We start from the raw sequence: 25,861 nt of genomic DNA on the forward strand, positions 1-25,861 counted from the left end.
TGTACTCCACTGAGTCTGTGGCTGCAGCCACGTCTTTCCATGTCTTGCCTGCAGTCAGGAGAGCCTTGCTGACTACGCTGGCCATCGTGTAGCCGTTCGTAGCATTTATTCTGTCGACTTCGACAAAAACAACCCGCTTCTTCACGGTTTTTTGGCTACAGTAGCACAGGAGAGTGTTGATGGTAGGCACTCCAGTGACATCAGGGGATTTGTCGTCGATGACACTCACTTTCACATCTTGCATATCAACGCGGATTTTCACCATGTCCTTGTCAAAAGCGCCTTTCACGTATTTCAGCCGAAGTCTTTGTCCTGTTCGCATGGTCTTTGCGGCCTTGCAGTATTTGCGTACGAAGTTCCTCCAATAACAATTTTATACTCCCTAAGGTACGAACTAACTATGGTTCACAAAGAGTAGCATTTGTTTTGATCAAACTTTGGAATTCATCGCCTTTTAACATTAAATGTGCCTTTTCTATATCGTCATTCAAACATCAGCTTCGCAATTTCACGTTTAAGCTATAGCTCCGTTTATTGAATATGTCTTTTAAAACACAACTTAAATTCTGTCGTTTTTAATACTGTTTGCTTCGTTCCTTACTTCAGCTTAAGCCTTATCCCTATCGTTTTATATTTTCCATTGTATTATTCTTTTGCCTCATTATGTATTTGAATTTGTATTTGCATTTTTGTATTTTTATAATTCACTGCCTTTTTGCTGTCAAGTAGTATTAGTGTTTTTTTAACTTTATAAAAGGTCCCATTAGTGTTTACACTATGGGACCTTTTTCTGCACTAAATATAAATATTTTTGTATCTGCACTAAGTATTCAATAAACTTCAAACTTCAAAGCGTAAAGCGAAGTCCCCCAAAGGTCTGTCTGCCTGGTGCATCCCACTGTACGCTATATAGGGCACAAACGAAGTCATCGATTACGCCATCCGCTTCAGTTTCTTTCGCACATTGTCTACGGGACATATCAGAGAGCGTATGCTGAGATGTTCCCGCCTTCTCAGCTTCCTGGGTCAACATCTTGGACTTCTTGTGACGAGATGACGCTAGATGCTTGTGAATTCGGTCGCAGGGCTTCCTCACGGGATCGATGACCAGGATCGGTGCTGCAATATTTAAACATTAACGCGTGGCTGCTTTCGCTGTCTTTCGCTGCAATCTGGAGATCTTCATGCTCTTTACACCAGTCATACAGTGTCTTTTGTTTTCTTCCCATCTCCACACTGAATTTTCCCATGAAGCGTACTGGTGCCTTATGTTTGCGACGGCGGCTTTGCGCTCACCAGTCACCCTTGGTAATGGAAAGTGACGATGGTGATCGTGCGTCTCATTGGTTAGAGTTTGCATTCTAAACCACTTAGATACATGAGTCACTTCGTCGCCAGTTCCCTCTCTCCAGGTGGCTGGTGAGTTCTTTGTTAGCACTGCTTCGAATTTGTCGAGAAAACTTGTAGGAAAACCTAAGAGACCAACCTCCTATCGCTTGCTGGTCACATTCTCTCGTTTGCCTTTCTCTACTTCCCTCCCCCCCTAAAACGTGAGCATTTTCTGAAGTCCTTCGAATCGGAACAATGCCACCATTCTCGGAATCTTGCTGTTCCTGTCAAAACAGAATTTTGAGTGCAGTGGCTTCTTTCCCTTCTTTTGTGGGCAGTCGAAAGGGGATATTACAATTGGGTGCCCTGGAGATCCTGTGCCACCTGCTCTATTATAACCTCAGGTGTGCTCCCAAGGCCTCCGTTTGCCGGTTACATGTGCTCTCCTAGAGCAGTGCTTGTAAAATATCCAATCTATCTTTGCGATGAAAAAAGGGACCCGCGACTTACATAACACCTGTCAGAAACTTGCCAACAAATGTGCAAAGGAGAGCGGACTTGTCTGCTCGCCTTAGAAGTTGTAGCTTCTAGAGAACCGGTGGCATCGCACCAAGAAGGATCAAGATACAGATCATCCTAGAAGGACATGTTATAAAGCCCTGCAAATCCCTCAGCTTCCTTGGACTCCTCATACAAGCTGATGCAAAATGCGACCTGGTGCTTCGACACCTCACCAGGACGACGCCGCAGGTCTTACACATGATTTGTAGAATAACAAAGAAACACCGAGGCTTGAAAGAGAACGCCACCATCCGCCTCACTCGAGCCTTCATCTTTTCTAGGGTGACGTATGCAGCGCCGTACGTGGCACTGCCAAAAACCGACAAATACAAACTAAACACACTCATTTGAAAAGCCACAAAGCAAACCGTTGGTCTTCCTATGAGCACATCCACAGACAGCCTTCTCCGTATTGGTCTCTATATGACACGGTTGAAGAAATTATTAATAGAGGGCCACCTGTCCAGTTAGAAAATGCACCTGGCTATGACCTAAACAGGACAGAAAGTTCTTAATGAAAGGTGTGCAAATATCAAAATTTTCAAATACGCATTGAATACAAATACTTAATCGAATATCGAATGATATGCACATGCATTTATTAGCAAGTTGGTTTACTTTAACATGTTGGAACATTGCAATTACATTGCAATTGGTAGAAAAAATTAAACTAGTAAGCCGATATACCAGAAGATTGTGTATTTGGCTCATGTTAGCTTTGGAAAATTGAATAATTTCTGCTCGTTGTCTGTTCTCAGCAACCTGTGCCGTATTATACCGCATCAATTTCCTGTACACTCAGATGCATTAGACCGTCTACCGGTCACTCACCGCATTTACGGTCAAGCAATAAGCTCAGGAGTGGGAGTGGAACCTGCAAAAGAGTGTACCCTCGCTGTTGGCAAGCCGCGTCCGTTGCTACTGAGAGGCTAGCTTTCATGAAAAACTTAGATGTCCAGTGGCTAAGCATGTTTTGCAGGCAGAACTTCGCCAGCAGCATGAAATCGTTGCAAAATTCAGCATGAATTCAGACACACTTTCTTAGATAAGATAGACATAAACGCTAAGAACCACGTTTGCTCCCGCACAGCCAGCGATATATTCGATTTTTTTCTGAATATTCATATCCAACTGAATATTCAAAAATTTTCATATACCTAGCTTTCGAATCGACTACGAATATGAAAAACATAATATTTGATAATATTCGAAATTCTCGAATATTCGCACACCCCTATTGTTAATCAAGTGGAATTGCCCTACAGATGCTAAACCACCCAGACAACTCTCACAAGATTGGCGACGTCACGTCACGATCCATCCCTCACCGAAAATATGCACTCTGCCTGTCACCAAGGGTGGTGCGAAGCAAGAGCCAAGGCCCTGAGCAGGGTTTACGGGTCCCTCCAGGAGGTGGTCTACACAGATGCAGCCGCATATTATGGCAGAATAACCAAAGCCGTTGTGGTAATGACAAAGACTGAGCTCCTCGTCAGCGCCACCATACCAGATGCAACACAAGGAGCAGAGGAACTAGCCGTGGCGTTAGCCCTCACAGACTACGGCAATAGTCATTATAACTGATTCTCAAGAAATGTGCAGGAGCTTTACTTCGGGCTGGGTGGCACCAACGACCCAATGCATACTAACAGCCAAGCTGCCAGAAAGAAATGTTTAAACAGTGTGGACACCTGCTCACGCCTCTCTGGAGGGCAATGAACTTGCCCACTCAAGGCTCGATAACTCATCGACCAGGCCCTGGAGGACACAGAAGAGCTCACTAGGCTGACAACATACCAAGAGCTCTCTCAACACTACAGACTAAACTGCAGGACACTTTCACCACCGCATCTACAGCTCACGAAGATGCAAGGGACAACACTCTGATTGTTGCAAACCAGCCCGTTCGCGCATCCAAGGAGGCTTTATCTCATGTTTCCTACTCAGTGTGACGAACAATGTAAAAAATACTGCGAACAGCTAGGAACACTCCGCAGTATTGTCATAAATTGAAAACAAAATCCAGACTTGTCTCCTCTACCCCCCCTCCAAGAGCACTGGGAGACGCTGCTGTCCAGCTCCTGCCCCTCAGACCAGATCGTGTTGGGTGAGAGGGCAGTTGTAGCCAAGATGGCGCATGGATTCCCGTGAAGAGGGAACCGCTCCTGCAGACCAAGCCATCCTTATTTCCGTTAAAGGTCTTTCCTCTCTCGCTCGAAAAGAATTAGCATGAGCACACACAGCATGCATATTGTGCATGTATTCTAGGTAAGTAAACTGCCATCTACTAATGATACTTCCTGAACAGACTACCTCGCTCAGGTAAAATAAAAGTGCAATGCTCTAATACAGTTGGAACATTGATGTAACAAACGCACAAATAACATAGTACTGGATACCATTATAAAACAAGTCTAAAATTTGAATGGCACTGTTTAATTTCATTGAGTGTTCACATAAATCCATGCAACACTCTTCCTGACATGGCTACTGAAACTGGCTATTTGAATGCATAGGTAGCCACATCAGCAGTAATTGAAACAGGCTCTTGGCACTTGCTGGTTATTGAAAATGGCAAGGCAGTGATAATTACATCCTGCATACATATCACCAAGATGAAGTACTTTTGAAGGAAGAGAATCAATGGCAACCATGGTGTCTTTCCAATTTTTTACATCAGCTGCACCCCTACATGAACTAATATAGTGAACCATGACTTAGTCATGAACTGTACAGGTTGAATATATAGTTGGCTTCCGTAATTTGACCTCGGTTAATTCGACTTTTCGCTTAATTCGACCCTCACTGGTGGCCAGCCTCATGCATGCAGCGGCTACTAAGTGCATGAAAACAGAAGAAATTCAGCAGACAGTGCTACTGCTTTTTGTCGCTTTTGAGGATTTTTTCAGCGCCAATGATAGTGTTCAGGTATTGGCCACTGACCGACGACAACTTTGTCAGCAACGCAACATTCCAACACTGACCGAGGCAGCGTTTAAACGTGTTGGTGCTCTTTGCAGCATTCTGGTTGAGTCACACTTCAAAATCAAGAAGCAAAGGCTTTACAGAATACTTCAAGCAATAACAAAAAAAAAAAAGATTTGAATTCTTCCACTTTGCCGCCATTTGTTAATTCGATGTTTCGGATAATTAAATCAAACCATGCGGTTGTGCAAAGGTTGAATTAAACAGGAGTCGACCGTACGTTCAGCCTTCTGCTAATATCTATCGTACGTCTCCTTACGTTTTACTTCCATTGTAACTCCCACTGGCAACCATAATTCACGTGTCGGCTAATATGCTGCCATTACAGCGTGGTAAGCAGGAAGGTCCTTCCTTCCTTTATTTTATTAAAGCGATGCTATCATTGCCTACCTCCCTCGGTTTGGCGAGTCGTCGTGGTCATTGGCTGTATTCATCGGCATTGCAGTGTAGAAGCTGTCGGGGACACAATCGCTCTTGCAAGGTTTCGCTCGACTCAGCACTGGACGTGCCCGCGTTATGGGGTTCTCACCTGTGCTCTTGGGACAAAGGAACGACAACACAGTAGTGCAAACAATCGCAAGGGCATTTATTGAACCTTTCATAGACTAGTGCCTGCTAGCCGAATTGCTATCCCCAAAACATGCCGATGGGCACGCGACAAATTGCGGAAGTACGACTCACCGCGACCGTATAACGCGCAAATATGTTCGCCCCGTGCTGGACACCAATACCTGCTCGTTCGCGCGTGTGGTCACGCGAACGGTGGCGCGTTCGAACGATCGTGTTCATCCACTCTGGAGTAGGCCTCACGAGACGGTATCGCAGAAGCATGGATTGGCGCACGCGCAGAACGTCTGCGCCGCTTTCCGACCCCGAGCCAAAGAGGAAGAGCCTTCTCCTTTTTGCGCCCAAGTAACCCCACCGTTAGGTGGCATTAGCAGGGCAACACTCGCACCATCTCTCGTACTACCCTGCAAGCATACCGACCACTGCAGTAAAGCCGTGTGGCGAAGCCGGATTACAGGAAACAGGAGCTGTGCGAGAAAACAACATATCAGGGGACGCACGAGAGTCGCGCATCCCTACAGTGTATACAGCTTACATTATTGTCACTGTGCCAATCTCACTATCTTCACAGTGCCAAGTATGCTTCCAGCCATCTACTTCGACGTGCCAAGACCCGAGCTACCCGAAATCTTGTAAAAGTGATTGTATCTCCGTCAAAGAGTGCTTGAAAATGTTGCTTTTGAATAAAACTTACCTTTGTTCTGCAAGGTACGTCACCGTGGCTTGTGATCGTTACACGAGATGCATTTATTGCCAAGATCTCCTGTGCGTTTATCGTAATGGGCTGTTATGTCTTGCTGGCTAATGAAAGCTTCCCTTACACAGATTGCCACAATGTGTGGGATCTGCATTTTTTATTGGACAACAAACTACTAGCTACTTAGCAGAGTGTGGGTGTAGCCCAGTTGGTGATCACGAACCGCTTCGTGTTGTCCCTTTCGTCAAGTCTTGTGTTTTGCTTGCGGTAACTTCCCAAAATCGAATATTAGCTACTGCTACTACTAGTACTACAATTGACTCCCATTAATTCAACACTTGCGGGAGAGATTTGGTCGAACTGGCTAAAGGTCGAATTAACAAATGGCGTAAAATGAAAGAAACCAAATTTTTTTCAATATCAAGAAAGAGATCCCGAGGAATCTTTCTTGATCTGGATGGACAGTGTTGCGTACCTGCTACGTGACACTGAACGAATGAGACAGAATGCTGAATATGGGTGCCTAACACGACACAAAACAAGCAGGAACTGATACCTTCACGGGCACAAAATGCATCAGCCACTAAAAGATAAAAAAATGAAACTGCTTCATACCAAAGGAAGCAGCGGCGGCGTCTGCTAAGTTTCTTGAGTTTTCAAGCTTTTAGTAACCATGGCACACATGAGGAGGCACTGGTGGGGGTGGAATTAACTGAAGTGGCCCATTTTTGCATTACAACTAAATGAGTTTCCCTTTCAAAGCAATGTGCAATTTCTGGCTGGGACTTTCCAGTGAATCTGAACTAACCGAAAAGTCGACTCAACCGAGGTCAAATTAGTCAAATTACCAGGAGTCGATTGTACTACTACTGCTACTACTACTACTACTACTACTACTACTACTACTACTACAGTATACTTCTGCTGATTTGATCCCAACCCAAGGTCCCAGCTGGCGGCCACGCATAGATAGGGGCTTTAACTTTCGTTGTTTCGACCCTAAAATTGACCTTCGCTTAAGTGGAAGCATGTCTCAGCGGAGCTTACAGGCCAGTGAATGCGACTCATGCAATTTCCTGTCAAAAATTCCTGTTTTCGGCCAGCCCTGGGAAGACATTAAAGCAATACCAGTAGCTCATAATGCCTGATTACACTTTTGCACCATTCCAACACACATGTTAATTTTTTTTCCAGAGAAAATTGGGCAGAAAATTACCTGTACAGTGCAATTGGATACAATAACGAAACCACGTCCACGGCATTTGTGAGCTTTACCATAAAGTACTGCTGCCTTATGGCAAAGCGGACTTAAAAAAAAAAAAGTGCACCAAAGCAGACTTCGAGATACCCAGCCACCATTGAGCAACACATGTTAGAACCTTGCCCATTTTCCTTCCTAAAAAAATTGGTTACATGTTAGAATTCTACTTTGTTTAGGAGATTGGTGTCATTTATATGTTGTTTTTCTACATTCGACAAAAGAAAGTGGGCGCACACTTGATTCGGGGGCCTGCTAGAATTGGGCAAACACTGCCAAATGAATCGGTGGTGTTTTAGTTTCTTCTGCACCTTGTTTAATTCGACCCTCCAGATAATTATATCGCTTTTGTCGGTCCCGTCAGGGTCGAATTAATGGAAGTTGACTGCACGCGTACTGGCACTATTACTACTTACAGCTTGACAACTTTCTACTTACCTGCTTTTGATAGGCATTGTGACTTTACACTTGGGAGCAGATAGCCAGGTCTTGGGAAGCTCAAAATGAGGCACAAGTATTATTTCAGAATAAATGTTCTTCAATTTTATTGGCTAAAAATGCAGCCTTTTGTGAACCATCCCCACTCAACAGAAAAAAAAAAATCAACAACCGCGTGCAAGTCCGCTCAGTGTAATCGTAGAAGCACCGAATCATTGGACACAAGTCTGGCAGGGGGGAGGGTAAACAGATGACATTGACGTTGAAGAGAGGGGATGTTTCGCAGTTAAAAGCATGATTACAATTAAAAAAATATTAAAGGAAGCCGCAAAATGGCATAAAAAGTGTTCACAAAAAAAAAGACGCACAGATTCTATGCAATAATAGCAAGAAATGGGCTTAAAAATAACTTCCCATTGCTTGGGCACCAAGTTAAAAAAAATGCAAGAAGAAAATCTACTAAAATGCGAGAGTATATAAATAATTGTTGCTTAAACAGTAAAGGAATCACTTTTTTCTTTGGCTCCACGCGGAACAAGTTTTCAACATTTGGCGACATTGTCTGCCGTCCATTATTTTTTCTCGGCGCAGTTGTCATTGTTTAAACAGGCTGTCCGTCACTTCCTCGTGGGGGAGCGTTACAGCAGTCCAGAGTCCAGTATATAGTGTGAACGCTACAATAACTCCAACGCCAAAATACACCGAAACGTTTTTCACCGACGAAGCTTCCGTCAAACCCACAAGATGTTACGATCGTGTTCAGTGGATGACATGTGATTGAAAACTAGCAAAATAGGATTAAAAAAAAAAAAAAATGAAGTTAGCAGCACTTACTTGCACAGGGGTGAGTAATGGAGAGATGATGCCGCGATCAGCTGATGCAAAAGGCCAAACTTTGCGAAGCCAGCAAATTTACTCCACATACTATCCTCTCTTTCCAGATGAAGCGAACCGTGTGCAAAGCTTTTGATCTTCCAACCCTTCCCCGGCTTCAAATCTCAATTTTTCTTATGCCATCGCTGATTCCTGAATAAAGAGGCGTTTCCTGTAACATCTTAGCGAAAGAAAGGCTCAATGGTGCGGCATGAAGTTACAAACCTACGTCGGGGCAAACTTCACGCAGCGATGCTGGCAATTCGTAAACCAAGCTTTCTTTTGTTGCTGCCGGTGATAAAAAAATAGAATGACAAAGAAATAAACACCTGAGACAACAACAAGCCGCGGTTAAACAGGCCGGAAGACGAAATGGCTCCTGATTTCTGCTCGGCAAAAACCCCATGGAAACACGCCAAAACCACTTCTTACGGCAAGCTCTACTTTCCGTGCCTCCTTTCTCAATGGAAGCATATAATGTTTCTCTTGGAGAGCTCCTGCTCACGTGCTTGTGGCCAGCTCAACCTTTCTTGAAACTGGGAGATCGGCTCCACCGTTACGCGCATACACCGAGATCAAAAACAGGGACAGCGTCATAAAATGCCTCACAGACAAAATGGACAAGAGAAGGCGGCCTGCTGACTTTCAACAAACCGACGCTGAAGTGAGAGCCTTCGACTGTGTCGCTGCCAGCGATGACAACATGCAGTGTTGACCTCGTCGAACTTGAGCACTGCGTTCCGTTCCACAATCTTTTGAGATGAGAACACTGTTCTTCAGCTGAAGTTGGCAGCACCGATAAAGCGTTTACATTTTTTGGGGTATACGTCGCTACTTCTCCCAGCACATGAATTCGTCGGCTGGCGTTAGGGCCGTTTTTTGCACCTACACGAGTTGGCCACAAACCAGCACGCAAAACAACTATTACCGAACCAGTGCTTCAAACCACTGGCCTGACTCAATGTGCGCGTGTGTGTGATCCGATGCTTACTGTATTTCTCCCGTGTTTTAAAGCACTGGTCTGTCGGCACTGTCTCGTTGCACCGGTGTCTGCAATAAAGCGATGCTTGCACCAGGATGTTTGAAAGTTTGGGGGTTATCGCTGACCTGGAACCCCACACGCGCTCGCACCATCGTCACACATCTCCAGTCTCTTTGCACCACAAGCGGAAATCCCGGCGACTTCGCGCAGGCCGCGGCGCGTGTCACCGTTGGCACGTTCGGGAAGTTAACGAGCGAGGGATCGTTGTCGGCAGAGAGTCCATCGTGCAAGTCCGCTGCGCTGCCCATTGCCGCAGCAGAGGCCGCGAAGCACTGCTGGCAGAAGTGAGCTCTCAGAGCTTCAACAGGGCGTTGCGGAGACACCTGGCAACCGTGGCAAGGGAGACTCCCGCGAAGAGCGTGTGCCACCGGGCCCTGGCAAGGCCATTTGCGTTTGGTGCAGCCAGATGGCCAGAGGGGTGCCATCGTTTCTTACCACCGGTGTGGTGGAGACACTGGCCACAGGGGGTGGTCTCCGGGTTGGATCGATGTCACAGCGTCCGGTAGGGCCCCTTCATCTTGAGGTACTGCGCGACAGACAAAACCAGACGCAGCTTGACGGTGCTGGTTTGCACGCAGGCACAGAGCAGGATAAGACAGGTGAGAAAACTACCCTCTCCCACGGTGTGAAATACAGCAGCATTTGTACAGTCAACATCCGATTTTTTCGGACTCTCTAGGGGCCATGAAAATGTCCGAAAAAACTAATGCATGCATTTTATTGCCCCAAAGGGCTCAAATCGCCACAGCCTGTTCTTACCGCTCGCTTGCTGCCAGCGTTTTTCGTTGTGGCTTTGCCGTCGGCTTCTCAGTCATCACACCCACCACCCATGCCGGTGTGCCACCCACTGCTGCTAGCATGGACGTGCAGCCTACATAAGTTAGCTGTAGAATTTCGTTTACGTGACCTCTGTGTTTCTCACGTGAAATCATTATTAAATATCTCTGACACAGCGATGGACATCGCAATGAAGTGAGCCTGCTTTAAGAAGATATGTGAGAGCAAAAGGTTCTGGCCTCTCCAAAAAACCACAGCATGGTTGTTTGATTGTCAGACTGCACAGGAGTCAATTTGGAGGTGCGATTATTATGCGAGGGAAAACAAAAAACAATTTTCAGGGGCAAAATTGGGGGTGCACTTAATATGCGAGTGTATTCATTATGCGAGCACATACGGTATACGACTTGGGTTCGACATCACCCAAGCAACGAAGAAATTTTAAACAATTTTCTTGCCGCTGAAGAGTGCCACATACTAAGTATCACATGGTTAGCAGATTCATTGAAAACTGGCACACACCAAGTGGCACACACACACAGAGTGAATCAAGTCGGTCCAACGGTTGGTTCCAAACTGTTCCCTTGGCACAGTAGCACGAGGGATTAACCATCCGACCATGGACTACGCCCAGGTTGGCGAGACAATGGTGAGAGACAGATGTGTAGCTAGCCCCTGGGTAGTGCATGAAGTGTCCTAAGAATGCTAATCGCATTAGAAGTGCCTTGTCCTTCCTATATGGTTCCCACTGGTGACTATGGCGACGCGGACAGTACTGCCATGCTTTTGGTAGACACTAGTGCCGGTTTTGCTCATTTGCAGCACGCATTAGTGCACGCTCCAGGAGTCATCCGAACTAAATGATGACAGGTCAAGTATGTCTCAACTGATGAGAGCTTGATGCCATTAAATAATGCTTACGGTTGCTGAGTCCAGAGAGCAAGCCCAAACTACGCAATTTTCTTAATTAGCGAGCATCAAATGAATGAGATTTTACTGCATTACAGATAAGATAGCACCAATGCCTACCTGAATGACAAGCGAGGGCCCGCCGTTGACAATCTCGGCGGGTATCTGCGACAGGGGGCAGTTCTCGATGCTCATGATTTGCAGGTTGGTGCACAGGGCCAGCTCGAAGGGCAAGCTGTGCAGGTTTGGGTTGTCGTTGATGTACAGGGACTCCAGGTTCTCCAGAGTTCCTGTGCAGGAAAGCCCACATGCAGAGGGTACTGCATTGCACTATACGCCCTTCCAATTTCAACTGAGTTATGGCTAGTGCATTGCCAAATATGTACTAGTGTTTTATTGTAGCCACAAGACCAGCTGAAAAGGGAAATAACAGAGTACAACAATATTCTGAAACATGGTGACAGCCAATTAGCTAAATCATGATAGCTGGGTCACCAACCAGTTCAGACAGATAAGGTATTTTTGTTCAGAACACAATTTATGTTAACTTCGTCATAAGATATTGATTACTAGAAGACAAAATGAAGCTCAAGCCCAAACTTCTAAAATTTCATGCTGGAATCCCAGCTGCTTCAGTAATCTTGGTATTATGTCACTGAATTCAAAGCATTTCTTTTCCAGGCCATTGTGGCTCCGCAAAGTTATCGAAACTTGCTCAGTTCATTCTTTGTCTGTTTTAGAACACACTGTACGAGGGCAAGTCAAATGAAAGTGAGCCAATCTACCTTGCACAATAATAATTTGGTCCATTATCTGCGAGGCAGGCACGTAGCACACAGGCATCTCTCATTTATAAAAGTTACACGTAGGTGTGAGGATAAATGTTCTTTAATGCTCTAATACAATGGGTTGAACATGGTTACGTGACATAATGGGCGCTCCGAAAGTTGAACAGCGTGGTGTCGTGAGGTTTTTGACAGCTGAAGGTGTTTCCCAAAAAGAAATTAGTTGCCGTATGGCTGCCATATACCATATAATGCGGAATATAGGTCGAGGTGGAATATAGGTCGACCCCCTTTCATTGAAGCAAAGAAGTCAACATAAAAATTATAAGGCACAAAAGTTCGTTTTATTTAGTGGTGACGCCAGACTCGTCACCTGCTCATTCGTTCGAGCTGTCTGAACTCACGTCTGAAGACGATTGCTTTTCACTGGCTGCGTCCCACAACATGTCATCCTCGGTGCCATCTAAGGAGTTGCTAATGCAACACTTCTTGAATGCCCGCACGATTATATCGTTGGGCAGCAAGCGCCAAGCATGCGACACCCATGTGGCCACAGTGGCGAGAGGCGGCCTGCGCAGCCGGCTGGTTGGGGTCGTTGGGATTACGCCGGCCATCCGCTGATTATACTGTTCACGGACACGGTCTTTAAAGGGCTTGTTGAGCACGGCGTCCAGTTGCTGAAGTGTTGACGTCATGCCTCCCGGAATGACGGCAAGCTCCGTCCGCCCGTCGCGGAGTGCCTGCTTCACACCTGCGGTCAAGTGCCCGCGAAAGGCATCCAAGACGAGCATGCTTGGACACCGCAGGAGTGGACCGAGTCACCGATCCTAGACGGTCTTGATCCAATTGAGCATGAGGGCCTCGTCCATATAGCCCTTTTCATTCACGCGAACGACAACGTCCCGCAGGAAAGCCCCTTTCGGCAGCGTATTCCTCTTGAAGATTATGTATGGGGCACGGTGTAAGAAGTAGCTTAGGTGAGAAGATGCTGTCACAGGGCGCGCCACGGTAAAGCTCTGCTTCTAGGGAGCGCCGATAGATGGCGCAAGAAACTGACACCCTTTTGGCTTTGCTTTTCGCACTCCATGTCACTGCGCCCCGCTCATGGTGTTAGAAGCACTTTGCTCAAGGCATTGAAATTTTCCGTTTAAACACAGAGCTTTCAACGACTTTCGAATGGTTTTTACTTACTGTGAGGTCTGGGCACTTGAACAATGTTAATGATGAGTTGCACGGTGCCGACAAAGTCTCACACCCAAATTGCAATCCACGTGCAGTATGAAACAAACCAGGCGGAGGGATGGGTACCGCCGTGTTGTCGTTTCGCTGTAGATTGCATATAACTTACTTTTTCTTAATAACGTCAGCCGAGGCCTCAGCAATATGATGGCATCAACGTGATCCCCCAAATTGCAGTTCACATGCAGTATGAAACAAATCAGGCAGAGGAATGATTGCCGGCTTGTGGTTCAGTTTAGGTGGAGGCTGCATATAAATATATACTGCCTGAATGACATAAGGCCTGAGCAATACGGTGGTATTAACATGATGCTATAGGACTTTTGAACAGCTACTGGTGCAATTGCACGGGCTGTCGCAATCGCGTGATGATACAGACTAACAATGTTTTTTAATGACGCGTGTAATATTTTAATCAACTTTATTTTGCATCACTCGTTCAAAAGCCTCAGTCGTATCTATTTGCTATTCCCCGCATATTTAGCATAAGATCACATCAACACGTGTTTTTTTCTTCTCAGTCATTGATTGAATTTTAGAATCTTAAGTAAAAAAGCGATAACAGAAGAAGTCACAATATGTTCGATGAAAGCACACGGAATGCATAAAAGCAAGAAAGTTCATGCTCAGTTCATTGAAGAGGTCGTGTTTACACAAGCTTTGAAATTTTATGCAAGTCGTGGCTCTTTTTGCATCATGCTTGTTCTTCAACTGCCTGCAGTACTGACGCATGCGTAGGCATATATAGTAATGCAGCAACTTCGCCAGCATTTCTTCTTTGTGCATACAGCAAGGAAACGTGAAGTGGAAATTGTCCAGCACGGCATCAGTAGTTTTGTCGTATGCATCCCTGTGGCCTGCATACTTAGCGAACTTTTCTTCAGTGTATTTGAAGAAGTCAAAGAGGTGCATATTTGGATGCGTGAGCCAGCCCCTGGTTTTGCAGTTCACGAGATCAGCTTCGGACACATTTGCGAGACCTTTTTTTCCCTCAAGAGCATCCTTGCAAATGGAGCAGGTTGTTCCATTGCGAATTTTTCTTGACACGAACCCTGTAACATAGTAGACAATGCAGTCTACTACAGCTGCGTCTGCGTCAGGCTCGTCTAAATCGAAAACGTCGTCACACTCCTAGCTTCCTTCATCGATGAGCCCGTCAAGCCTTTGCTTCAATTCATGCAACTTTCCTGCACGTTGCGTTGCTGACCCCTTATATATCTCTCTGATATCAGCCAAAGTCACAACGGCAGCTTGGCTTTTATCAGGCACCGTACAATTCCCAAACTATGGCGGTTTTACCAAAGAATACAAGCTCAGCATGCGGTACAGCTGTAGGAACGTGGGGAACGTTGGGTGCTCATTCTGACCACCAGCTTGCCGGATTATGCCAAAGAAACGCTCCAGCGGGTCTTGATTCATCTTCGCTGTCAATATATACTTGAAGCCGCAGTCCTTCAGCAGGTATTTTGACAGTTCGCGCACAGATTTCAGTGTCACGCGTAGGCCTTCGGCGGTTGGCTGCGTCAAAAAAAGGTCCTTGTGGATTTGACCGCTCACGACCTGTTGCTCCCACAAGTCCAGCCATTCGGATGCAGATTCTATAACACAGAAATCCTTGCATTCCAGTTTTAAGCCTTCTGCGGGGAACTGCCGGTTTAAAGCGTCAAACAGATCATTAAAAAAACAGCGTGAACTTGACCGTCGGCTCAACATTAGTTAAATGAGGCGCGGCTCTCTTTGCGTAGAAAAGAATTCCTTTAGCCACGGAGTTGCTAAATATCTGAGTGGCAAGCTTTACCCCCATCCTCAGCATCTTGGAGGGGTTTACGTGATTGTATGTTATATTGGGGCACACCTTTAGCTCTGCTTTGTTGTTGCCATCCGCAACAAACAGGGCATCGTAACAGGACCACCTTATCAGTTTTCCGTCTTTTTTCAGAACTTTTTAATCCAGAAGCCTGTTTCTGACGCACTTAAAGAGATGAGGAGTGTCGGACAGTACACACACTTTTCTTGAGCTGTCCAATGGGTGCTCAAAGGAATTACGGACTTCACCCAGTGCACCAGTGATGTCGAGATGCTTCCACATCGCGCGGTTGGTGGATGCAACATCACACACTACTCCATTGACCAACACTCTGGCTTTTTCCAGGTGTATGATGCACTGGATCAGGAGTTGAGAAAGCAGCGTCCCCTTAGTTGGTCCTTTAGATGCAAACACGGCTACTGGCTGCAAGTAGGCTTCACCGAACGGAGCAAAAGCGAAGACGAGGCCATGATCTGCCATTTCATTACTTTGATTATTTTGCTCTCCATGATCAACAAGGCCAGTGTATGTCATTGTCCGCGAGTTGACAGCCATTTCTTTCCTTACTTGAATTTCGTCCAGGATCAGGATTCCCCTCCGCTGGAACGTGGTCTTTGCGGCAACCTTTATCTTGAGAGCTTTGAAGAAGTTTTCATTAAATCCACATTTCTGACCAACCATGCTTATATATTTTCTCACTGTGGTGACGCACGGCAAAGGCAATATGTCATTGTTTCGCAAAAAAGAGTATGTGGCCGGGCTTCGTATGTGCAGCAAAAGGCACAACAGAATCCAGTCGTCTGTATACTGTCTGCTTGTTTTTGATGCGCACCTAGCCGCTGATATACACTCTTGTATCAAAAGCAGCTGTGGTGGCGGTATATCAAGTCCCGTCAGCTTCTCACTGAGTTCTTGCTCCTGCAAATCTGTTAGCTGCTGCATCGCCGCTTGCAACTGCCCCAATAGCAGCTTGTTGCGCTTTGCCAGTTGTGCTTGTGACCGCTGAAGCGCTGACCTTGCATGCCGCAAAGCAGAAAGCTTCTGTTGCTGGGAAGGCGCCACCGACAATCTGAAACGCTTGAAAGGTATTTCCTGTTTGGCTCGCGCAGCTTGGTGATCAGCGTGGATCCTAAGGGTGTCAGCGAGGCCAGAACACAGACGACAGATTGCACCTTAAGGCCTTACCAAGAGGCATTTGTTGTGTCTCCAGGTCTTTTTAGAGTCCACAAAAGCACATTCAGGGGATACATCAAGGAAGTCCTTTAAACTTGGCCCTCCCCTGCACACATCTGTGCTGTCTATAACTTTCAACATGGATTCAACTTCAAGGTTTGACGTGGCGAAGGGACTTACCCCCACTGCAGTAGAGTCTATAAACTTGTCTAAGATGTAGACTTGGACTGTCATGTCACTTTTGATATGGAGTGCCTTCCTGTTAAACAGTACCGACGATCCATTGCTTGTCCTATGTGCCACCGCAGCGTCAATAAACACGACGTCCCTCACTCCTGCTACGTCGATGAGATGTGCTGCCCATGAAGGCTGTAATAGGCTAATGCAAGATACTGCACTGAAAAGCCGTTTGAACAATGAATGAGATGAGTCATTCTAACTGGACTTTGCGCCCCAAGTGGTATCGTCGGAAGACGTTTCCATGGTGCCTGCTGGAGAAACATCTATGTTGCTCGCTGCTGTTGTCACTGCTCGGGTTACTCACAGAAGCAGCCGCGGGAAGCCCTGGCCGTCTCACTTGCTTTCGAGGGCTTTTAATCATCCTGGAGAGGTAGCTTGGTGCACCTTCGAAAATTGACGGCACAGCATCTTTTGAAAGGCCTGCTCTTCTTGTTCCAGACATCAGGATATGACCGTCAATTTCCGCAGACCATGTCTTCAGAATAAAATGAGATGTGAAATGTTTTTCACAAACTCGATCCATCCTTTGGAGTATGCGGTCTTTGCAAGATAGCTCATCTCCACGCTTCAAGTCTTGCTTCTTCGTTTGGCGGCTTGAAAAGCAAGCACTTTTGTTTGCAAGACTTGTAACCACTGTTGCAAAACGGTACGAAACACTTTCCCATTATGCAGACTCATGAAACAGTTCGAAGGATGAGACGTACCTGACAGGCAAGTGAAAAATGCGTTGACAAAACACGGTGCGCGGAAAACAGGTGGCGACGACACTGCGGCAACCGGTCAGTGATCTCGGCGCGCGCAATGTGGACGCAGCGGGCGCTAAAGTCCCTTGATGATTTGAAAGTAGCGACACTCTTTGAACTCTGCCGCCGCCGCGTGACCTCCTCGCCAGTCGCGCGTTCCCCCGCGGCAACCAGTTTTGCCCCCGTTTTTCTGCACGACGATTGGTCTCCCTGCCGTTGCCCTTGGAAATGCGCGGATCTTGAATTTTGGTTGTGCTTTTCTTTTTCGTTCGCACCATTTTCCTCCTGAGCGCGGCTGGCTCGGCGCTTTAGCTCGGCGTAGCGAACGTTGTACGCTGTGTTTCCTGCTCTATGTGCTAGCGCTATGTCGTGCTTTTGCACATATAACTGCAGCAAAAAGCCTGAAGATGGTTATGCCGTTTTTATGATACCACAAGGAAAGCGTGACGGCTTGCGCAGGAAGCAGTGGCTGCATGACATTGGCCGAAAGAACTTTGTTCCGACAAAGAACAGCGCTGTTTGCGAGCTGAGGCGTCTTCCTTATAGCTCGTAGCAAAGCATCCCGTAATGCTGCATCCCGCAATGCTGCATAGGGTAGGCTAAGCTGCATTAGGGGCGATGTAGGTTGATTAGGTTGTATTAAGGTGGATTGGGAGTATTAAGCTGGATGAAGGAGCATTAAGGTGGATTAGGGTGGACTAAGTTGAATTAGGGTTCATTGAGTATTAAGCCCGGTTAGTCTACCATAATCCTCCTAATACACATTCATCCACCGAATCCCCATTCATCGATCTTAGTCTACCTTCATTCACTTTAATCCACCATAATCCACGAAAGTCCTCCTTAATGCACCCTAATTCTCCTTAATCAACCCTAATGCTACCTCGCTCACTTTAATCCACCCTAATCCACTATAATCGTCCTTAATTCACCTTAATCCACCCGAATCCACATTTATCTACCTTAGTCCAGCCTAAACCTCCTTCATTCACTTTAATTCATCCTAGCTGACCATAATCCTCCTTAATGCACCTTAATCCATGTTAATCCACCTTCATGCACTTTAATCCACCCTAATCCTCTATAATCGTCCTTAATGCACACATCAACGCACCTTCATCTACCCTAATGCACCTTCATTGACCTTAATCCAACCTAGTCCTCCTTTATCCACCTTAATCAACCTTCATTCACATAATACACCTTCATCGACTTTAATCCACCTTAACCCTCCTTAATATACCCAAATTCATCTTAATCCAATCACTAATCAATCATTACTTTGCTAATCATTAAGCATCTCTTATACTCGGCTGCACACGCTTTGGTTCGCTTCCCGCCTTCGGTCACGTGATATTTTCTGTAGCTCACAACAGGACCTTGAAACAGAGGTCTAAGGCTTTCGCTTAATAAGCCACACACAAAGGGGCGTGTCACAAGCAATACTAGATCAGACGCACGAACTAAAGCATCTGATCATGAGGCAGAAAAATTGTCTGGAGTATAGAACTCGCCTCAAAGCTCCCCTTACATCGGTATACCCCATTCCATACGGCTTTAAGAAAAAACCAACCTCCTCATAAACGTTGCCTCCAGCATTATCGATGCTGTTGTTAGCATTTCTCAAAATTTTCAACCCCAGTGGGGCGTGCAACTGGCCCAAAATAACACGCCTCCATAGAATCCTGCGACCCGTCCGCGGGAGCCCAGTAGGAAAAGCGCACCGTGCGCAGCCAGCGGGCGAGGAGAATTGCGGAGGAAAGCGCCGTGAGGAGGAGAGTGTCGCTACTTTAAAATTATCAAGGCGCTTTATCGGGCGCTAGTTTCCAGCGCCCTCTCTTGACACATGGAGAAAGGAGAACTCCAAGCCTTCCCTCCGCTTAGCGCGCAGCCTGCGCCGCTGAGTCACCTAAGCTACTTCTTACACTGTGGTATGGGGGCAGCTTTCTGCCGTCTGCAGTACACGCGAGCATCACCATGAAGCGCGAATGCTCGTTTCCCGTAGAAAGAAGCTTGACTTCTTTTGCGCCGCGTTCGCACACTGTGGTGGGTGACGGCATGTCGAACCACACCGCCGTTTTATCAGCGTTGCTGATCTGTCCCAACATGTAGCCATGCTACTGCCGGAGACGGATAACAAAGCACTGGAATTCGACCAGCTTGTCCTCGTATGCCTCTGGCAGCTTCTGGCAGATTGATGTGCGCCGTCGAAGTGTGAATCCCTTGCATCGCATGAAGCGATGAACCCAGTAAATGGAGTCCTTGAATTGTTCCTTGGGCAGTACAGGTTCTCGGGCAATCTCGATAGCTTTGATGCAGATGAGTTCCGCTGTCACTGGCAAAGATCTGGCACGAGGCTCGCGGATGAAACTCACCACCTTGTCTTCGATCTCCGGGTGCACTGCGCAGCGCCTGCAAAAGGATGTCTTCCGCACATTGCAGGTGCAGACAGCTTGACTTTCTGCGTTTGCCAGTACCGGACGCTTTTTTCCGAGACACCAAATTGTCGCTGGGCGGACATGTTCCCATCCATTCCAGCATATTCGATGACTTTCTTTTTAAACGCCACGGTGAACTGACGTCGAGTACTCGTACTCATTTTGCGGGTTGTCAGGAAATTAGCAATGCCAGGAATGATTGCTGCACAAAAAGGGAAGATGGCGTCAGTCCAAATGCATAGGCCGCGTTAATGTTGGGCCGCATTGGTCACCAAGGAGGCGACAACGATGCGGATGCCGAAAGGTCTGCGCTCCTACATGTTGCCAAACGACTATTCAGGTTGTGCCAAGGGCCGGTATATAAGTCGAGGTGTGACATTTTAGTAATATTTTTTTTGAAAAAACCTCGACCTATATTCCGCACTATACGGTACATTGAATGTTGCATTTCACTGGCCACTGCGACACATTGGAGCAAATGGTTCAAAGAAGGACCTGAAAGTTGCAAAGACGATCCAAGGCCCGACCAAAGCCATTATGCAATCACTCCCAACACAACTGCAAAGGTTGATGAGCAGATTAGAGAAGAACGAAGGATAAGCATAGATGAACTGGCAGAGCATGTGACCATCAGTCATGGTTCGGTTCACACCCGTCATTCATGACCCTCTCGGTTATTGGCTCTTGTGTGCGCAAATGGATGCCCAAGATTTCGAACCAGCGCCAGAAGACAGAGGTTCGGCGCTGCCTTCGCTCATCTGATCTGGTATCACAATTAGGGTGACGACTTCTTGTCTGCAAATGTGACCGGGGATGAATCATGATGCCAATACTACAAGCCTGAAACACGACGGGAAGGCTTACAGTGGAAACATTCCAATTCACCACCCCCAAAGAAAGCGAAGGCCATCATTTCTGCCGAAAAGGTGCCGGTGGTTTCTTTTTTTTCTATCGTCAGGGGCCATTACTGATCGAATTTACTAAATCTGGAAAGACTATCAATCGTTTCCAATATTGTGAAAGGCTGGATCGGCTGCATGTCGCAATCAAGAACAAACGACGTTGAAAACTGACGAACGGGGTCATCTTGTTCCATGACAATGCCCGTCCCCTCTTTGCTGATGTGGTTAACACAACACTGGCAAAGTTCAAGTGGGAAACACTGCAACATCCGCCACACAGCCCAGACCTGTCGCCTTGTGACTTTCACATTTTCGGGCAACTGAAAAGCAGCTCAAGGGAACCAGATTTGTGTCGGACGATGACGTGAATGAGTCAGTTACAGAGTTTTTGAAGCAGCAACCCAAGGAGTTTGAGATGGGAATCACGCGACTCGTTAGTCAATGGGACAAATGTCTAAATGCTTATGGAGACTACTTTTAAAAAAGTACCCCGTTTGTCATGTATTTGCATTGGCTCACTCTCATTTGACTCGCCCTCATAGTTTATGTTTACTGATAAGTTAACTAAGCTTGAATAGACTGTCAAAATGCATGAAGTCCCGGTGAGCTAGTGGGAGAAGTTCAAAGCGGGGCAGTCAGCCGTTCTTTTTTTTGGTTTTTTCACCTGGCTTGCTAACCCTCCTCTCAAGGCAAGACTGGCTTCTTCCTAGTGTAGTATAAAGCTGGTTTGCTAATGCAGCTCAAACTAACTTTTTCTCTTTAGTCCTATCAGACGCTCGACTACAGCAGTACGCACAGGACAGATGCAGTACGTTTGAGATCATAGGTCAGCAGAATGCGCAGATATTTACTCGTACTCATTCACTAGTATTGTCACACACCGGTACTCACACACATTCCTACTCGCACTGACTGATGCAAACCAACACTCGCTCTTGTTCATAGTGATTTCCATTTACACTTACCGGCACCCCCTCGTGCTACACTGGCGTCCGCTCCCACTTGCCGACAGTCACTCACATCCAATAAAAATCACCATCATTGACTTTCATTCATACCCACGTTAACTGGCACTTACGCCCTTCACAACTCACTAACACTCTATCGCATGCCTGCGAAATGAGCGTTGAGTGAATGAGACAATGGTACTTGTGAGTGACCATGCTGACCCATTGTTGAGCCTGGTTATAATAAAATGGCATCAAACACAATAATACCCGCATATTATCGAATATTCACCATAAGCATGCATTCCTTGTGTGCCGACATTGGCGAGAAACATTTTAGACGGACTTTGTCAAATCTTGCAATTTGTCATATCTGTGCTCGTTACGTTGAGATTCGACTGTAGCGCTGGGGACGATCATACATGGTGAACAAAGCCCAGGCGATGCTCACCAATCTCCTCGGGAATCTGGTTCAGGTTGTTCTCGCCGACACTCAGGTAGGTGAGGTTGCTCAGGTAGCCGATGGCACGCGGCAGGTTGGTCAACTGGTTGCTCTGCACCACCAGCTTCTGCAGCTGCCGCAGGTGCCCTGCAGGTGGTCCAGAGCAACAAGAGCTGGCGTATTAAACTGCAGACAAGTGTTGTTGTTGAAGTTTAATGGCACGACAGCTACTATGGCAAGGTTTGTCACAGCTTTTGAAGAAACAAACGCAAGGCTTTTCAAGGACTTCCAAGACTCTGACAAATCGTTTTCCAGGATTAAAGCACCATGATGTCTGCAGCTTGGGAAAAAATAAAAAAGAAAGAGAAGAAACTGCCTTAAACAATGTGCAAGCGTTTTCAATTTCAAGTGCACAGAAAAAGTCCCCCCTCCTTTTTTTTTATAAACCTTCACCAGCCACCACAAGCAAGATGGATACCTACAACAAAGAAGCTAAGCAGATTGGATTGTCTTGACTCTTCGCTTGTGTAAACCTCGTGGGCAGGTGCACAGATCTACTGAACTGCGTGTCGTTTTCTGCGTTAGCGGACAAAAAGCACCCGACTTTGCACTTCCCCCCTTGGCTGTTCATATGCTCTGGCCTGAAACTAAAAGCCAATGTACGAGTTCCTTTTCAGCAACAAATCTACACAAACTGCAGCTAGATGCTTCGCGAATGTGAAGCTCATGAAGGCAACTCTTCCATGCATGTAATACAGCATGGAGTCTGAAACAGCCTGCATTTGCGAGCAAGATAATCTTGCCTTCTTGTAAGATTAGCTCGCCTTCCTCTGTGACACACTGTCACGCTAGCACTCTGCTGTCGTCGCCATGTAATTATACCGACAGTGATGACAGACGCAGACAAAATGGTGCCACTTGCTTGCAGCCTGTTTGTCTGTTGTCGGCTACCTACACTCATCGAAACAGCGATGCAGAAAGTGTAGTTCTCATGGTACACTTCTGCTATAAAAAATGGCTTCGTGTACTTGGGTGGAGCTATACACTACACTACAAAAAGAATGCTGTCTTCCTACACTAGCAACGATTGTGACGCCTGTGTAGGTAGCAGAAAAACCTAATTAATACATAAATTAATCACTGGGATAACAGGCTAGTGCATAGTGTATTCTACAAACCCTCTGCAGATGTACACCAATCAGAGAAAGGCATGCCATACTTACTTGATTTTCACGTGCACCAGTTTTTCATTAAAAAAAAAGGAAAAAAGAAAGTTCTCAATTATAATACCCCTGTCAAGCAGGCAAGTTAAGTTTACGGGGGGAGTTTCACTCGGTTTAAGTGCACTTTGCCAAATCTAAACGTCGTGAGCAAGCGTTCACGTCACTTGCACAAGAGTGCACTCTGGTCGGAGAGCGTTGACGGAATGCACTTTGCTGGTCAAGTGAGTAGCCTCGCCGCCAGCGGTTTAAATGGTACAAAATGTAATGCATAAAAAACGACACATAAGTTCATTTTGGTTGTTGAACAGCTTTTAACGAAATAATTGGAAGAGAGCACTCGCTCATATTCTGTTCTGGCAGGATTAAATGCCACTTTGTTGCACGCCACCATGCTGTTCTGGATTGGCCAGGCATTCGTATTAACCAGCATTGACTTGCAACACTCTTGTAATAAAAATCTTGCCGTTTTTTGTTCAGGAAATGTAGAATAAGTTTGTTTTTCTTTTTAATCTACATGTTTAAAAAAATGCTCTTAGACTGTCGCCTTTTCTTTTTTTTTTTTTTGTGAGTGTGCTCTGTTTTCCCATTTAGCACCGCATAGCCTAAAGTGTCACTCAAGGTCCCGAAGTGCACTCCCCGTAAGTGCACTTGCTTGCCTGCTTGGCAGGGGTATAATGCGCACAGTTTCACCGTATCCTACGAGGGCGAATCAGAAAGTCCTTGCCCCTATTTTCTTTTAAGCCAAATTACGGCTGTAAATGCGAAGTGAACATATCCATTCCCAGCGGTGGACCTTTCTTGGACCGGCCCGGCCTTATCTGCCAGTATGACACGGCATGGCGCTGCTGTCACTTGCTGAAGAGGGCAGTTGTGCTTCACACGTCTACAGTGTACGATCAATGAAATGTGATTCGTTTTCTATGCAGCAAGGGACGAACGCCCATCGAAATCCCCAGGGAAATGCAGGCCACGTATGGGGAGAGGTGTCTCACTTCGAGAAGTATGAGGTGGCAGTGTTGTGAGTTCGCAAAAGGCCGTGAAGACTTCCACGCCAACAAGCGTTCGGTGAGGCAGCTTGTGTCGCCGACTAACGACAACAACTGGGAGAGTCTGGACCACCCAACATACAGACTGGACCTTGCCCCTAGTGATTTTCACATTTTTGGTCTGCCGAAGAAGTTCCTGGCAGGACAGCGATTCACATGCAACGATGATGCCAAGGCACCAGTCCGACAGTTAGCCAGATGGATTCTACCACGAGGCCATCTCAAATTTAGTGCTGCGATGGGACAGATGTCGGAACCAATGCGGGGACTGCGTGGAAAAAATTGCCACAGTTGAACGTGGTTGAACTAAGTTTGTCGAGCAATAGCATGGTTGTGCTTGCTTTGGGAAAGAATACAGACGCTGCTCAGACCCGTCAGCACTGCTGTGGAGCAGCGAGCGAACTGACCTCCATGCTGCGTCTCGCTTCAATGCAAACTAAGCGTCAAGAGCACAACACGTGCAATGCTACCAGCACTCAATGCATTTCGTACACATCGCAGATTGCTTTCGAGATATGGGCTCCCACGCGGCGTACGCAACAGCTGTCAGTAGTGGCAGGCTATGTCCCAGTATCACCTTGGCTGAGCTTGAAACACAGACTTACAGAACCAGGCATTTTCTGGGTTTTTACCTGGAGTAGTAGAACTATCGCTCTAAAATAGTGTAAGGTTTGTAGAATAGTATGTATATTCGTAGTCACCTGTATGTACCTCATTCTGGCTAATAAAACATAGGGGAAAAGACTTTCTGATTCGCCCTAGTTAAATAAGCTCTCTACAGTACCGCACACCTCATTCTTTCATACAGAAATGCAGCTTTCTCTCATTTAGAGAAACATTTGCTCCTAACACACTAAAGTTGCGATGAATAAAAAAAAGTTCCAGTTTCGCCTGATAGCAAATTAGTAGACAGCTAAATGAAGTAAGCGGTCTACTAGGCAGCCAGGGAGAAAGAAGTATTCGAGGAGAGGAATTTGCTAGGCCGCGACAGCATGTGCGGGCAGCCCGATAAAGTCACGGTTGGGCGAGGAGGAAATGCAGTTTTCGCCACAGCACGACAGATGACGCATGGGTGCGTTGCCATCGCTTGCACATTCTTTTATGGATGGGGTGCACAGGAATCGTGATAGTATCTCATACATTGTAAGTTTTCCCAGATTTCATTCTGTAACATCAATAAATAGAAGTGGTGGACACTTTAGCAGTAGCTATTAATGACTGCTGCCGCAATTACATGCCGTACTGCACTTGAAATGAGCTACTGGTAGTAATCCCAGAGCTGACAATGTCTGCCAAGGCCGCTACAGTTCACTAGCTCACATGTGGTGCGAGTGCATGCGTAGGTGACCTTGGGAGGAAAAGCTCACAATGTGGGCATGCAAGCTGTCGCAGTTTCTTTTGCGACATGCATGCTCTCCCTCTCTATTAGAGCTCTCGCAG

At 46.4% G+C, this 25,861-nt stretch overlaps 1 protein-coding gene across 4 annotated transcripts in view; it reads right to left on the reverse strand.

The window, feature by feature from the left end:
* Window positions 1-7,914: 7,914 nt before the first annotated feature.
* Window positions 7,915-25,861, reverse strand: part of LOC126517380 (uncharacterized) — a 147,965-nt gene continuing 130,018 nt past the window's right edge. For all 4 annotated transcript variants that reach the window (XM_050167092.3, XM_050167094.3, XM_050167093.3 and 1 more), the window contains 3 exons: window positions 22,162-22,299; window positions 11,557-11,726; window positions 7,915-10,276 (listed from right to left, as the gene is read on the reverse strand). In XM_050167092.3, coding sequence (XP_050023049.1) covers window positions 10,241-10,276; window positions 11,557-11,726; window positions 22,162-22,299 — 344 coding nt within the window. In that variant the 3' untranslated portion in view covers window positions 7,915-10,240. The remainder of the gene's footprint in view (window positions 10,277-11,556; window positions 11,727-22,161; window positions 22,300-25,861) is intronic.

This window comes from Dermacentor andersoni, chromosome 11 (genome assembly GCF_023375885.2).
Source record: "Dermacentor andersoni chromosome 11, qqDerAnde1_hic_scaffold, whole genome shotgun sequence".
In the NCBI taxonomy this organism is placed as follows: Eukaryota; Metazoa; Arthropoda; class Arachnida; order Ixodida; family Ixodidae; genus Dermacentor; species Dermacentor andersoni.